Raw genomic sequence first — 17,500 nt, 5'->3', positions numbered from 1 at the left:
CATTTACTTGTAATATTACCAGATAAAGTATAATGACTAAAGAATAGTAAGGCTGATATGAGAAGAAGTCACAACTGGAAGAAGACCACGTGGACTACCTCGACTTCGGTGAAGAGATAATATAGCAGGGGAACTTAAAGCTCTGGGCATGGAAAAGTGAATGAAAATTGCTCAAGACGGATATGAATGGAGGCATACTGTCAAGTCGTCTAAAACCCACGAAGGGTTTTAACGCCACGGAGTAAGTAAGTAAAGTATCATTTGTAATCCGACTCCAATCACTAATCAAATATCTTTTGAGGCATCATTCTCATCGCGTCGTCTCTGGCTTTAGCTGATACAAGTTTTGCAGCAACAGCAATCCTGACCTAAGGAAATATAGTTCAAAAGAATTAGCATATTTTTATTTGGCATTTCTAATTGGTAATGTGAGTAATGTGAGTTAATTTAACCCATTAGCGCCCACGATACTCATTTAAGTACAACTGCTATTTTGATGTACTAGTACCATCTACAATAAAATAGATGCAATTGTTAGTAATTACAGAAAACTAAATACACCTAAGGCGACAACCTTAACAGATTTCGTTGAATGATTTTTAGTCTGTTAGTTTTGAGTTGTTGTTTAAGTCAACACGTGCGTTTTTTATTTTCTCGGCATCGACTTGGTAAATTTACAGTAAAAGTTTATCTCATTTACTTCTATTTGCCATCAAATGGTTTACGGTGGTTTATAATAAGTTTAGTAAAGGGCTTAAGTGATTATTTTTCAGAACTTTAATTACGACATGGTTTATTTGTTGTTAGAATTTGGTGTACTTATATGAGTACAATAATGAGAAAAGAAAAGGGCAATTCTTAGGGCAAGAATTATAATGGAATGGATACCACCAGGTAAAAGAAGCAGAGGCAGACCTAAACTGAGATGAAGACAACAAGTAGACCAAGACTTAAGGAGTATAAAAGTTAGAAATATAGAAAGGACAATCAAAGAGAGAGAAGAATGAAGAAAAGAGTAATGGAAACAGAAGTCACAGCAGAAACTGTAAAACCAAACCCAGAATAGGATGATTCCCCACACGAAAACAGTACGAGTAAAATGGCTTGGGCATCTTTTGGTAGAAACGCAGTTATATTCAAATCGAAGATGCCAATCCACCTGAAGAAAAAAGCATTCGATCAGTCTATACTAACAATCATGAAATACGGCTGCAAAACTTGGACACTTAAAAAAGAGATAGCATCAAAATTTAAAGTCACTCAATGGTCAATGAAGCAATACGTGCTAGGTATAACAAAGAGAGATCGAAAAAGAATATAACGGATCAGACAAAAACCCAAGATTACTAATGTAATCCATATAAATGGATTACATCAGTAAATCTAATTAAATCTCTAAACTGGCACTGGGCTGGACATTTAGCGAGAAGAACTGACAATAGGTGACCCAATAGAATTACACTGTGGTATCCAAGAGGCGTTAAGAGACCAAGACGACGTCCAAATTTAAGATGGGACTATGACATAAAAAAACAAACCGGTACAACATAGCACAGAACAGCGAATTTTAGACAATCGTGGGCAGAAATAAAGGACGACTATTTAAGGGAGGCTGCACCATAATCGGTAGAATATGCCGAAAATGATAATGATGATGATGATGATGATAATATGAGTACAATGGACTATCAGAGTATTTGTGATATTTTATAATTTTGTTACGGACATGGCATCTGTAGATGATTTTAGGATTATTAGTGTTCGAAATTTCTATGGAAAAAACACGAAGGTTTACCTTAAGCTTTAGAAGATATTCAGGATAATAACCTTATAGAAGGAAAATTGACACTACTTAAATAAGTTGTAGGGGAAATTACAGTTTATTGCTCTTCAGGTGAAGACGAAGACTTAGAGGATGTACTTTTGACACTGCGGTTAAAAATATTACGAGAACAAGTCTTAAAGCCCGCAATGGACAAACTTTTGTACAAATAACAGTGTGGTATGAACATCAGGGTGGAATGAGCGGTTTAAAATCATTAAACATGAATTGCAAGACTTAAATGAAATTAAGATATTTGACAAATTATTCTCTGACGACATATTTGATAATATAGTTACGCAAACTAATTTATATTCTTCTCCATACAACAATCATAGTTTTTTTGTATCCAAGGCAGATATACAAACAATTTTAGGTGTATTATTACTAATAGGATATCACCAACTAGCCAGTGAAAAAATGTACTGGAGTCTTTCCGAAGATTTAAATGTGCCGTGTGTTTGTGCATCTATGTCTAGAAATATATTTCTACATATAAAGCAATAAATTTACTTCAATGATAATACAGCATTACCAGCACATGAAAAAATGGCAAAAGTTCGACCTCTGCTAACACAACTAAATCGGAATTACAGACAGTGAGATATTTTTTATGAACATTTATGTGTTGATGAATCTATGTTTAAATGTTTTGGGAGACATACCAATAATCAATTTATAAAATGAAATCCCATTAGATTTGGCTACAAATATTGGTTGCTATAAAGTGCCAATGGTTATTGTTATGCCGTAGATACTTATTGTGGAGACAAAAATATTAATAAGAAAAGTAGCCTACCATTAGGATCACAAGTAGTTCTGGATATGTTAGACCACATCGCTTGCCCATCAAATCACACATTATTTTTTGATAACTTTTTTACAAGTTACGCTCTGTTGGAGAAATTAAAAAGAATAGGAATTAGAGCTACTAAAACTGTAAGAGACAATGGAACAAAAAAATGTTCCCTATGAGATACTAAACAATTAAAAAAACAACACAGAGGTTATTATAAATATCAATATGACAAGGCTCAAGCTATATTATTTGTAAGATGGAAGGATAATAATATAATAACTATATCTACAAATTACGACTCTATAGAACCTGCTAGCACAAATTAAACGATGGTCAACACTGCTGCTAAGGCAAAAGTGGATGTTTCTCAACCTGCTTTATATAAAAATTATAATAAGTCCATGGGTGGTGTAGACTTACAAGATCATCAACTAAACAGTTGTTACCGGACCGGAATAAAATAAAAAATGATGGTGGGTGTTTTTAATAATCTTATAAACTGATGAATGACTGTTGTAAAAAAATGGAGATTGTATCAGCTGGCTTCTTGATTTTCAAAGAGTACTTATACGACATTATTTAGTTTGTAATGCCAAATCAATCTTTATGAAATCTAGACATTTTGGAAATATTCTACTTACCCTAAAAAAACATGAAGGAGGACACTTTCCAAAAAAAACTTATTAAATAATTAAGGTGTGCTCAGTGTCATCAAAGAGCCAGATGAAGTTGTGAAAAGTATAATATAATTATTTGTATTGAGACTGTTTTAAAACTTTTTATTTAAATAAATTTTTTCTGTTACTTCATTATTGATTAAGACGCTGTAGTGCCCAGTGTCCTCATTTAGGTACATATCTATATCTAAGTAATTCTATTTTTTTTTTAATACAGTTACATTTGAAAGTTTTATTCCAAATAATATTACTAATAAATACCTAAGGCAAAATATATTAATTCTAAAAATCTGTAATCGTGGGCGCTAATTGGTTAAAGTATACTTGTAACTAAAAGCAAGTTTTTCTGTCTGAAAATATGCCACCCAGGAAGTACTGCGCTACTGCAATGTATGACGAATGGAATCCTTTTTAGAATCTTCATTATTTTATATAATTTCGTACTTTAGTAAAAATCTTTTGTAGTCATGATGCAAACAACAAACTTTTAAGAATTATTTTTTATATGTTCCCAGCCTGCTCGAACAAAAACTAGTCGTTTTTTTTAATAAACAGAAACTGCCGTCTCACTGTGATGGTTGGTTGATCCTAGAATGATTTAGTTATCTTTCGGCAGGTGAGACCAGAGACCTTTTTTAATTTACTCGTTGACAAACTTAACACGTCGTTGCAACACAATACGTTTGTTAATAATTTAAACAACGTGCTTGTTAGGTAACGATTAAGGTAGGACCTATTTATACACACACACCAATAATAATATCGACCTTGCTTTTCGTGCAAATTTCAATTTTATAGTTATGTAAGATGTACTTAGTTCATATGTAGGTTATACCAGGTGGTTTAATGGGTAGTAAAGCGTCTCAAATAGCCTCTTCTACTCAAAAGTCAACCTCGTCTTAAGGTTGGTAAACCCGTACCATGGGTGAACCCTGCTATCACAAACAAAGCTCTGACGACTGAGTAGCAGCGGAATAACTGTAACACCTGGAATTAAGGAAATGTAATTCCATTAATGTAATGTAATTCCATTAATGAAGTAATGCAAAGGATAGGAAAAGACCCAGACATTTTGTCAACGATCAAACGAAGAAAACTCGAATATTTGGGTCACCTGATGAGAGGACATAAATACGCATTACTTCAAAATAAAATGCAAGGAAAAATAGAAGGAAAACGGAATCCAGGCTGTAGAAGAAGAAGAATTCCATTAAGAGTGAATGGTGTCGACTTGTCTTTCCCGGAGATGTTGGCTGAAATAAGTAGGCCTTTTAACCTCTGTTGCAACGGTCGACATTACATATTCTTTTCAACCGCTAACTCGTCTGGTGAACGTGGTGGGATATGGCCAAAATCTCTAAAAAACAAAAATGGCGATTTTAACAGAGACACGGGAGGTACCTTAGGTGGACAGGAATTTTATTCCACAATCCACACCGAAACAAAAATCTGCACCAAGGATTCTGGGGCGGGTGGGGAAAGTCGACATTGAACAAGAAGGTAAACACCAAAGAACTCATATAGCAACATAAAAAAACGTTCCATGGCAAAATATGAAAAATTCTGCTCACTAGAAAAGGGATTACAAAGGCAAGGAAGACTATACATATGGTGGAGTAGGTTTCTTAATCAACAAAAAGAGAAAATCACAAATTCAAATAATTCATAGCATCTCGGGCAGGGTTACATACATGATCTTAATACTTAATTTACAAACCAAAATAAAGATAATGCAGGATCATGCTCCAATTAAAAAAGCAACTGATGACGAAATAAATTCTTTTGACAAAGATCTTGAAAAAGCTATAGACAACAACAAATAATCTAAAGTAATAATAATAATGGGAAATTTTAACGCCCCAATTTGTAAGAAAGATTAAAGACTCTGAAAACAAGATTGAAAATTTCGGATTCTGCACAAGAAACACAAGAGAAGAGAAACTTATAGAATTCCTAAAACAAGAAAACATGGTATGCTATGAATACTTTTTACAAAAAGAAACCCAACAGAAAGTAGACACGGATCGTACCTAACGGAACTATCAGTAACAACTGGTAGTGACCATTGTGTAATTAGAGCGAAAACAATTATTAACATTTTTTTTTATTATTAACTCCATTGAGTACAACAATCTGCCCATTGGGCATTAAGCATTTGGTATGGTATAAAATGCAGACATGTAGAGAGTTACTCTACTGAGTAACCTCTTTACAATTCTAAAATTAAAATTTTATTAATTTGAATACACTTATTATGTTCAGTTGGACAAGTCGGACGGCAATTGCCGTTTTAGTCTACGCACTTCAAAGATGTTACGCACATTTAGTTGTCGAGTATTTAGCACTAAAACGTTGTATGGCTTCTTTCACGGACTCTAGGGGATGTCGTGTTGAATCACCTCGTTGGATACATAGGAAGGCGCATTGACTATGGCACGCAGCACTTTGTTTTGGAATCTCTGTAAGATGTTTGTATTGGAGACGCTAGCAGTGCCCCATTGCTGAATAATTATTAACATGAAAGAATATAAAAAAAGGATCTTTAAAAAACAATGCGGATAGATGCCTTTAAAGTAAGAACAAATTGAGAGGAATTCCGAAAGGTCTTAGCAAGTAAGTCCGAATCAGATCCTTTACCTAATCAAGACCGAATTGACCACGTTAACAAAAACATAAATAAAAAGCTTCTCGAAAGCGGACTGTAGATCGCAAAGAAAACAATAACTAAGGAAAACAATTCTAAGCAACGAAACTAAACAACTATTAAACTAAATAAAAAACTAATCTGGTTGTAACAAATAATATTTTAATGATAAATATAAAATAAAAATGTATTTCAAAAATCTAAATCTTTTCATAACCGTGTTAACAAGGAACTGTCTGTAATGTTGAACAAAAGAGGTAAAACTACTAGGTAAACAAACATTTTCGCGTAAAATGTGCAATGCACATAAAGTATATCAAAATAATTTACTGTAAGTAAACTTTTATTAATACTGTATTATAAAAAAGATTATAAAAGGATTTTTTTAATTTAATTTAGAAATTACTTGTTTCATATTTTCTATACTAGAGCAATTAACTTTTGTACTTCTGATGCTGTAGTGTAGAATGGACCATTGGCTGTAGAGTGTCTAGCGATAATGCAAAACAGTAGCCATTTCTTAAAATACAGTATAGTGAAATAAGTTATTCAAGTGCACCTAAACTCGTTTACTACTAATGCAAACTGCATTTTTTTTTCATGTTAAATATTGTGGTAACAGCTATATAGAGCGAAATATACTTAAATCGTTTTACCACCAACTTACAATACCATTTAATTATGCGAATCTGTACTTAGCTTATATTTTTAGAAAAGTGAACTTAAATTTTTTACTTTTAATCTTCTCATAAAGCATGTCCCTAAAGTTTTCGGAAAATTTTAGATTTAAAAGTATTATTGGTAGGAAGCATTGAATCAAGTTGCCACTGGAAACCAAAGTTAGTGAACAACTTAAACGATATAAACAATGTCAGTTTTGACAAATACGGTTCGTTAAGATGTACAAATTTAATATTCGTCAAAGTATTTATCGTTTAGTTGGACATGTACCAAAAGCCGATATTGTAAGAATTTTTAGTTCTCAAAATATTTCTGTGTCAATGATTTACCAGACAATTAAAGAATGCGATTAGGAAAGTCTGCGAAATTTTGGCCATAGATATAATGTTTCACGAATGACTGTAAGTAGCACAATTTCTAGAAATAATTTAAAACGATATAAAAGAAAAAAAGCTCCTAAGTACTCACCAGCCCAGTTAGAAAACATTCCTAGATATTGCCGTGTATTGAGACGTATTCATTTTCCTGGTAAAATTCTCAATATTGATGATGAAAAGTATTTTACTTTATCCAATTCCGAAATGAAAGGCAACGACGAGTTTTATACACGCAATATACAAGATGCACCGGACGAAATTAGGTTTAAGGGAAAAGTGAAATTTACCAATAAAATTTTGGTATAGTGTACCATATCAGCACAGGTGTCTTACAAAGCTTGTTCAATTTATAAATACTCATCACCCTAATAATAAAATCATATTTTGGCCCGACCTAGCGTCATGCCATTACGCCAGGAGAACGACAGATTGGTTAGCTGCTCAAAATATAAATTTTGTTCAAGCGCGACAATCCTCCAAATGTGCCTCAGGCGAGGTGTATAGAAAAGTTTTGGGCGGTTTTGAGTCGAATAGTGTATAATAATGGCTGGGAAGCCCAAAATAAAGATCAGCTAAGGCAAAGAATTTTGCAAAAATTTCGTGAGATCGACTTAAAAACAGTCCAAAGGCTTATTGCACATGCAAGACCAAATTTACGTGCCATCGAAGATCACGGACCTCTTTCTGTTCTATAAAGATACATTATAAACCTTAAATATGTAGACTTAATTTCCTGTATTTAGTTAATAAAATAAACTTAATTTACACGTATTTACACAGAAAATACATATTTATTTTTTCCGAAAACTTTAGGGACATGCGTTATGATATATCATGATGATGTAAATATTTATTATAGACACTTACTTATGTCTATTGTATGGTTGTCCAAAAAGAATATTACTTTTAACAGTAGAAGGAAAAAGCCACGGTTTTTGACTCGCGTAGGATATAGTTCCCACTACATCAACTCTTCCAGAATACGGTGTTAACTCCTTTAGTAGCATTTGTAAAAAAGACGTTTTCGCTGATCCAGGCAGTCCAAAAATACAATTTAAACTAGTAGGCTTCATTCGCAAGTTGATGTCCTACAAAATGATTATAATTTAATTAAAAGATTTATAAAGATAAAGAATATTTTTTATAACCATCCACTGGTATATTCCTTTTTATTCTAAATAATCTTATTAAACTAAAACTGTTATATTAACTAGGGGATTAGTATTCACTACACCTCACTTCACTCTAACGGTATCTGTTAGGTATATCATTAGAAACGAAGCGTTTCAGCCTGCGTCTGGCAATTGGATCGGTTATTAATTCCGCTGCTAAGACGTTCAAGTGTCTGCGTAAGCGTAGGGCATAGTTTTTGTAATAACTACTAATTTCAGCTTTAACCGTCATCATTTTAAAATCTTTCACAATATTACAGTTTGGAATGTTCCATGGAGCGTTGGTAATTATGCGTAACACTTTAGACTGGAATCTTTCTAATGTTTCGATGTTGGACTTAGAAGCTGAACCCCAGAATTGTATTCCCTAACTCCAGATAGGCCTTATGATTATCTTATATAGTAGGAAGCAGGTGAATCAGCGCTTCATCAAACTTAACCTGACCCTGCATGGTAGTCACCATTCTTGGCATCTATGCAGTAAACGAGGACGCTTTATTAAAAGATAAAGAAGAGTTCTTTGAGCAACTATCTTCCGAAATAACAAAAATAGGAACATCAAAAGAAATACCTCTATTAGGAGACCTAAATGCGAGAACGGGCAAAAAAGTTAAAGATAAAATAGTTGGTCATTTTGGAGAAAATACTAGAAATGACAATGGAGATAGGCTTATCAACATATATGAACAAAACAATCTGAGAATACTTAACGGCTTTTTTCAGCACCGAGAAAAACGTAAATTCACTTGAGTCCAACAATCAAGAAATTTGAAATCTATTCTAGACTATGTGATCGCCCGACAAAATACGCATTTTAATATACAAGACAAAAGAGCTTTTAGAGGAAGCACATGTGGAAGCGACCACTACCTAGTAAAGGCTAAAATATTGCCCATACCACTAGCCAAGAAAAAAGAACACGATGAGGAACAAGAGCAAAAAACAATAGAAACCAAATACAACTTGGATAGTCTCAACCATGAAAGCACAAAGGCACTGCTCAAATAGCGACTCGATGAAAAGCTCTTACAAGAAAACTTTGATAGTGTTGAGCACCATTACAATTACATAAAACAATGTCTCAAAAGTGCAGCAGAAGAAACCCTGAGTAAATATGAAAAAACCGAACGAAGGAAGTCATATCGGTGGGAAGAAGAAATCGAAGAAAAAATAAAGATTAGACTAGATAAATACCATTTAAATATAAATACTTATCAAAGTAAAAACAAATATCGAACAGCCCAAAGAAACGTACGAGGTGCGATAACTAAAAAGAAAAGCGAAAGCTTTTCGGGAAAGAAACTGCTTCAGAATAAACACTTACTTGGGGGTAGCGGAAGCACCGAAAGCTAGAAAATACTTCGATCTCTTCGACAAGATAAGACTAAAGACATCATCTCACCGATCAGCCTAGATCAATGGGACGAATACTTCGCAAATCTACTGGCAGAAAAAAGGGCAGAATATTTGCAAACACCTCAAATACAATCAGAGGTGCAAGTACATACAATAGCTTCCCCAATTAGTATTGACGACATAGAAGTAGCACGAGTACCAAGAATTTAAGAATAGAAAATCACCAGGCCCTGGCAATATCCCACCTGAGCTACTCAAGTACGGTACAAGCAAATTATATAAGCAGCTAGCCAGCCTTTACCAAAAATGTATTAACGGAGAGAGTAGGTATACCGGAGGAGTGAAGGACATCGTTTATCACGACAATACATAAGAAGGAAAGTAAAGATGTATATGTGACAATTATCGAGGAATCGCAGTCCTTAGCACCAACTCGGGAGTTTACGGGAAACTCATCAAAAAGAGAATGGAAGATGAATTCTGTGAAATGGAGGCCGAAGAACAGGCCGGCTTTAGAGCAGGCAGATCAACTATTGACCATCTGTTTACTGTGACCCAGCTAATCGAAAAAAAGTAGCACGAAATCGACCAATACATCTCCTCTACGTAGACCTTAAAAAAGCTTATGATAGTGTACCACAACAACAACTCTGGAAAGCTCGCGAGAAATCAAATATTAGTGTAACCTTAATCAATGCTGTTTAAGACCGCTACAAGAACAACACAAGTAAAATAAAGAAAGATCAGGGGATATCCAAGGGTTTCACTAGCAGCAAAAGACTCAAACAAGGATGCTGCATGTCTCCTACTTTGTTTAACATCTACTCGGAGCAAGCAATGAAGACGTAGAAAAAAAATGCAGAAACATGGGAATTCCTCTAAACGACGCAATATTGTACACATTAAGTTTTGTAGATGACCAGATAGTGATGACCCAAGACTATGAAGACCTCGAATATATGACCAGTAAACTTATCGAAAAATGCGAACTATGGGGGCTAGGAGTACATATAAAAAAAAACTGAATACATGTGTATTGGAAGAATTCAACAACATATGTAATCTTGGAAGAAATATAGCGAGAAATAAGTCACTGTCAAAAATACAAATATTTAGGCATGCGAATAATCAACAATGGCAAATTAGATGAAGAAATTTAACATAGAAATAACCGGGGAAGACAAGCCATTAGGAAATTAAACAGTGTACTGTGGGACAAAACAATCTCCAAAGAAAAACACAAAATATATAACAGCATTATAAAAAGCATTGTTACATATGGAAGTGAGGTATGGCCACTGAAAGGAAAAAACTTATAAGCATTAGAAGCAACAGAAATGGACTTCTGGAGAAAAGCTGCTGCAAAATCAAGATTAGACAGAGTTAGAAACGAAATAATACGAGAAATTATGGGTGTTATGGGGCACAATATAACAGAGGACATCAGAATAAATCAACTAAGATGGTATGGACACGTCTAAAGAATGGATGAACACAGAATACCAAAAAAAGTATTGAACTGGACACCGCGTGGAAGAAGAAAGCAAGGTAGACCGAGATAAGTTGGAGAGAAGGAATCGATAAAGACTTAAGGGAGAGGGAAGTTGAAGAAAACCTTTGGAACGACCGAGATAAATGGAGACTGGAAATCAGAAGACGACGTAGAACGTTATAAACTGATTGATTAATTGATTAAGAAGCTTATTTTCCAGTAACAATATTCATTTACGGCCCACGATCCAGTACATTTTGCTGGGTGTGAGCTCCAGTTGCTCCCTTTGTGAGAAGATATGTCTTTACCAAATAAGTATTTTGTCCAGGTGCATACGTAGGTATTTGGCATCTTCTTTTTGGGAAATTTGCTAATTATTAAAAATTAATAGTGGAGAGTTGTTTTTGCAGTTTGCTAGATAACATCAACATATATAGCTATGGTGGAGGTAACTGTCGTTGACAAGTTGGCAATGTATAAAAGGTACAGGACAGGTCCAAGCACACTGCCCTAAGCAACTTCAGCCTGGACTGGACGGACGGTAGAGTATTCTTTATACTGAGTCACGAAGAATTGTCGGTTTTGTATGTAGGATTGAAGAATCAGGAAATGGTTATGCTGGTGGTCTGTAACTAGTTTTTTTGGTATTTATTGGGTTCATAATTTTAAATTGTTTTTTTAGTATAATAGCTATATTTCACCATGGGCCGTACCGTCCAGATACTGAAAGTCATATATTGTGTCTCCGTTATAAGTATTATATCTATACTGTTATCTATACTATTATTAACAATAAAAGCCTTTAATTCCTCTTTTTGTTGTCATAGGCCGTTAGCGTTCCAAATTGCCATCTTCAAAAACTTAATTATTTAACCAGCTTGTTTATGACGGTAGTTAGCAGGTTGAATATTATGGACACCTGCTCTGATCAAGTGTTTAACACGTTTTTTAGTTCTGAAAAATCTTTTGTTATGTTTAGTGTCTGTGGGCCTTCTGCTGACGGAGGTATTTGTTCTTCAGTAGATCTTAGGACAACCTTTGTAATTAGCAGGGTAGTTGAATCGCACAACATGCATTTCACATTGTTTGATATTTCCTTCCTGGGGCACTGGTTAGTTCCATAGTCACCAGTAAATTTGACACATCGTAATCTTAGATGGCAATGGTTTTTGGTGTGTCACATCTTCGACATCTAGCGCACCGGGGTTTTCGAAGTGTTGGCGCTTCGATGTTAATTTTCTAATTTAAAAGAAATTCGATATCGTATATCTTTTTGCTATTTTTGGTCTGCTATAAATTAATGAAAAACATAGAAAGTGGAATTCTGTTTTTATAGTTTTCATCTTTCCACACATTTTCCACATCATGTCCTCTTTTTTAATTCAGTTTTTATTTCGTTCGACGTCGACTGAGTAGTGCATATTTTTATGACAGCCCGGAAGCTTTGTTCTTCTTTTAGCTTAAATGTATGAAATTCTGTGCTATTTTTAATTATTGCCTTTCTAATGACCGTGTAACTTCCTGAGTTTTTTGGTTGAATTCTGACCTGATCGAAGTTTAATACTTTAATTTTATAACTGTCTTTGGCTCCTTTTTCTGATAGCTTGGTTAGCGGAAAAAAAGTTTTGACTCATTTAATGATGGTGGTTTGGCTGGTTTCTGGCTGCTGTCTTATCTTTGGATATATAACTGCTTTCTTTTTCATTGATCTCTAACTCTTCGTTCTCTAATACATCGTATCTATTGGAGATAGTGCTGGTAGATAGGTTTAGCCACTAGTCTTGAATTTTAGTTTGTTTGGAGTGCCTACTATCCGGATTAGTTCTACTCCTTTTTGGCAGATACTCCAGCAATTTAACCTTTAATTGTGGCTTATTCCCATTTAAATATAAATTAAGATACTCCAGCATACCAAGTCACCTAGGTCTCGATAACACGAAAAGAGTTCCATCAGAGATAAATTCTTTTGATACCGTAGGTATCTGGGATAAGTGAGTTTTCTCCTTATGAGTGAGAGGGAGCGTGAGGCATATTCGTTAAGTCTGGATACTAGGAACAACTAATAAACTAAATAAAATTGAATTATTTGCACTAAGAAATATGTGACCGTAACATCAATAATTGATGTGTAATTGTGTGGGTAAATGAATGGACTGCAATAATTAACTCTTTTATTAACGTTACGGGAATTTTTTAACTTTTTTGTATTTTTTTTCACACTAACTGTAAGCAGCCATTTTAGTTATAGCAATTTGGTAGATATATTAGGAACTTTAAAAACAGGGCGTAAAAAATATGTTTTTACGTCTATTTCACAATCAGTACACATTCATATATACGAAAGATACACAGTCTCTCAAATAGCACTAATTTATGGATTAAAAGAGACTTTACTTGTAATAATTCATAGTTACTTGTAATACAAGTTGAGTTCCCCATTTTGCACTAGCATCTGTAACAATAATTGATCCTGGTTTTCTAATTCCTTTCGTACAATTTATTATTTTTAGTTGTTCCCCCTTTTCTTCCATTGTAAAAAAATCTTCTATTCTTCTAATTGATGCCTTGGCTTCCAAAAACCTATAAAAAGTTTTTATTTATGATCTATGAGAGATTGAATGAGCAGGGACTTACAAATTACAAGAATAAATTTTATATACAAAAACCAAATATAGCTCAATTTATATATCATTTTCACTTTTTTTTTTTTAGATCTACTGTAATAGTTAGAGTGCCCGTCGGCAAAAAAGTTTAAGATAGATACTCTCTTCAAACTTTGAGTATCGCTTCATTAGGCCGAGTCTGACAAGATTTCCTTCTGAGACTCTTTTTGGTTCTGGCGCGTTTTTCCACTGATTTTCTCCGAAACATTTCCGTAAAACCAGTTCCTTCAGATACTTAATAAGAAAAATTGTTTTTGCTGCTGTTAACAAAAATATCCTAAAAAAATTAGCTGGTTATCTATGAATTTCGTCACAGTAGTTTTTCCAACATGTTCGAATCGTCAGATGCGTTTAATGACATACATTTATCATCAGACAATTTTATTTTTATGTGTTTCTTACATTTTTAAGCAATTTTAGAGAAAAATAGAAAATTTTTAGGAAACCCTGTGAGACTTTGCCTAATGAGGCGATACCCAAAGTTTGGAGAGAGTATCTATTACAAACTTTTTTGTCGACGGGTACTCTAACTATAAGGTGTATCTCGAAAAGTAATATTTATTTAAGTGAACAGTTATGTCTTATCGCAACTCAATACATAGGTTTACCTTGATGTAACGAATAAATTTATTTAATTTGGGTCAACACGTCTTCTTCTTCTTTAAATATTCTCATGCAGCACACCAATGGTAGTAATGGAGCCCTACTGTACCTTCCTCTTTTACAAATAGTTATAAAGGGGTAGACGAGAATTTTAGACTTCGAAAAAACCTGAGCAATGTAACAGTTAAATCGGAACATAGTAAAATATTTTAAGTGAAATTAGATATACCGAATATATGATGATTTCTGACGATATGGTACTTAGATACAGGCATACAGTACTTTTTCAAGTGGACATTCATGAATTAAAAAAATATAGTCTTAAAACTTAGTACATTTTTTCTCTTGGTATATGGAGGAAATGAGGTAAGTGGATTCGACTAGAGGGAAGGGAAACGAGCAACGGTTCTTGAAGTTAAAGACGCAGTTAAAAAACTAACCAGAAACAAGTCATCCTAAATAGATAATAATAAGGAGGTGGCTGCGATACCATTATGACACTATAGCAGCTCATAAAAGAAATATGGACACAGAAATCCCTACCCAGTGATTTAAATATTGGAATACTGTGCATCATACACAAAAAGGAGATATCTTTGAATGCTCTAACCACAGAAAAATGAAGCTTCTAAATAAAGTGTATAAAATATTTTCCACAGTACTATGCCACCGTATGACACCATATGCAGAACGAATAGCAGGAAAATATTAAGCTGATTTCAGAGGTGGTAAATCGAAAGTTCATCAAACTGCAATTCTGAGACAAATTTCAGAAAAAACAACAGGAAAAATAATAACAAAATTACAACGCAGACTACGACTCTGTAAATAGAACAGAAATGTTCAAAGCAATGAAAGAGATTCTTCTCCTTGATGTGCCTATATGTAAAGATTATTCTCGGTTATAGATTTTTCAATTTTTATACGAGAAAACCTTATTGATATTTTATATCATATTCTCATAAACTAGTCATTGAATCGTGAAACTTGATACATAATGGTATCTTGATACATTATGGTATAAAAAAGAACCATATTATATTTGAAATAATGGAGTCTTTTTATTTTCTTTTCATAGTTTTATGTATTTAAAAAAAAAGAATACATTTTTTTTTTCGTGTATTCTTAATACACTCAGAAGTTAAGAACAGTATCTCGCTTTATTTAAACATATTTAAATAAAAAATACCTACCTTTCGACGGATTCTGGAAAAAAGTAACAAACGTATTGCTGAAGATTAAAAAAAATTAAAATTTGCGCAAATATAGCATCTATTGTAATTATGTTTCCCAATAATACTTGAGTGGTTATGGTCAGAAAAACTGCTGTTGACTGAATAAACATTAAACTTGAAATGGAGATACATCTTACGAATATTTGCTTGGAAATTGCATTAAGTTCATATCTAAAAGGTAGAAATAAATCAACTGATTAAAAATGATAATTTAAGCAAACGAGTTTGTTATTTTTATAATTATTCTTATCGTCAATTGTATATAGAATCACCTGGAGTTTACAAAAACCCAAAAAAAGCAATAAAAGAGTACAATAAACAAGGAATAAAAAACAAACCGTGTCTGTTCAGCTTGCATGGAGGAGTTCTGAATTGAGTAGGGGCTCTTATGTACTCCGCGGAAGACGGACAGACGGGAGAGTCCTCAACCCCGATACGGCGCGAGGTCTTACCAAATTTGCACCTGCGGATCAACTGAGCATATGGTATAGGGCAGTCGTTATGTCATTAGTGACTTAAAGTTGTAGGAAAATAATTCCCCATAGATTTAATAGCACACATTTATAGGCAGCAATCAAATATCGATTTAATCGGCTAGTTTTTGTTTAGTTTTATAACAAACAGCAACTTAGGCAAGTATATTAAAAAGAACAACAGCCAAAATAAACAGCACTTACACAGTGGTGTATACAAACTTAAATGTGGCGACTGCCCAAAAACTTACATCGGTCAAACTAGTAGAACTTTTAACAAATGTATAGCAGATACAAGGGCGGGCTTTCAATAATAGAAAAATAGCTTCACCTTATAGACCATAATCATTGTTTTAATGACGAATTTCAAATTCTTCACATTAAAAATAAAGGCCTTAAACTCTCTTTATTAGAATCTATGGAAATAAACAAATTAAAATATACAGATATGTTCAAAATGAGCAACTTAAAGCAGTTCTCTCCTTCACAATCTATTCACTTAACACATTCCGTGCGGACGGCATACATGTGAGCCACAAGGTGCCTTTACCAATATGCGGACGGCGCGCATGTATGCCACTGATTATACACATTTTTAATATGTGTTTTTTTTACAGTAATGCGCCAAATGATTTAAATTTACTATTAGGTTGTTAAATAAGGTATTCTTTCACATATAGTTACATTGGTTTTAGAATACATAAACAAATGAAATATCTATCAACAAATAAAAGTAAGTAGCAACATTATAAAAGTTGTGCTGGGTAATATTTTAAGAAATAAATTTTGAAGTATATAAGATATTGTATATAATTATTATCTCTAACTGATATATATATATATATATATATATATATATATATATATATATATATATATATATATATATATATATATATATATATATATATATATATATATATGCCAGACGAGAATCCACTTATGAATAAAAAAGGTTGAAATCACTTATGCTCTTCAAATCGAAGTTATAGTAAAAGGGTCGGTGAAACTAGTCAAGTATCTAAGTATTTTTAAAATCGTCGTTTGTATAAAAAACGTTGAAATACACGCAACTCGTGGTAAATTGCAATTATTGGAATATATTATAAAAAGAAATGAGTGACTTGGAGGCAGGTCCGTCACGGTGACGAGGAAAGTTCTGATGATGAATTAGGTAAAAATTAAGATTTTTAAATTTTCGAAAATGTATCTGTTAGTATTTTTAGATGATAATATCACTAATATTGAGGAGGTAATAGAACCACATATCGCTAATATTGAGGAGGTAACAGAACCACCTATCAATGACAAAGTAACCGTTACTCCTAAAATAACAAATAAAGTTAGAGTCTGGAATGAAACTCAATGTTCCATGAAGTCCATTCCATTTAAGAGAGCACAGAACTTTCTTGTGGAAATGGGTGAGCATAAAAATTCATTTGATTTCTTCTGCCTACTGTTTGATGACGAATTAGTGCAACTTATAGTTAATCAAACTAATATATA

General features: G+C 33.4%; 1 protein-coding gene across 1 annotated transcript in view; it reads right to left on the bottom strand.

Annotated features, from left to right (window-relative positions):
* LOC140435597 (ATP-binding cassette sub-family C member 4-like) overlaps positions 1–15,684 on the bottom strand; it is an 81,346-nt gene extending 65,662 nt beyond the window's left edge. Inside the window, exons 1-3 of the mRNA XM_072524341.1 lie at positions 15,480–15,684; positions 13,435–13,600; positions 7,868–8,088 (exon numbers count right to left, since the gene is read on the bottom strand). Of these exons, the coding sequence (XP_072380442.1) occupies positions 7,868–8,088; positions 13,435–13,600; positions 15,480–15,631 (539 nt within the window). The 5' untranslated portion in view covers positions 15,632–15,684. The remainder of the gene's footprint in view (positions 1–7,867; positions 8,089–13,434; positions 13,601–15,479) is intronic.
* Between the last annotated feature and the right edge of the window lie 1,816 nt (positions 15,685–17,500).

This window comes from Diabrotica undecimpunctata, chromosome 3 (assembly GCF_040954645.1).
Source record: "Diabrotica undecimpunctata isolate CICGRU chromosome 3, icDiaUnde3, whole genome shotgun sequence".
Lineage (NCBI taxonomy): Eukaryota > Metazoa > Arthropoda > Insecta > Coleoptera > Chrysomelidae > Diabrotica > Diabrotica undecimpunctata.
This window is presented reverse-complemented; position numbering and strand designations above follow the sequence as displayed.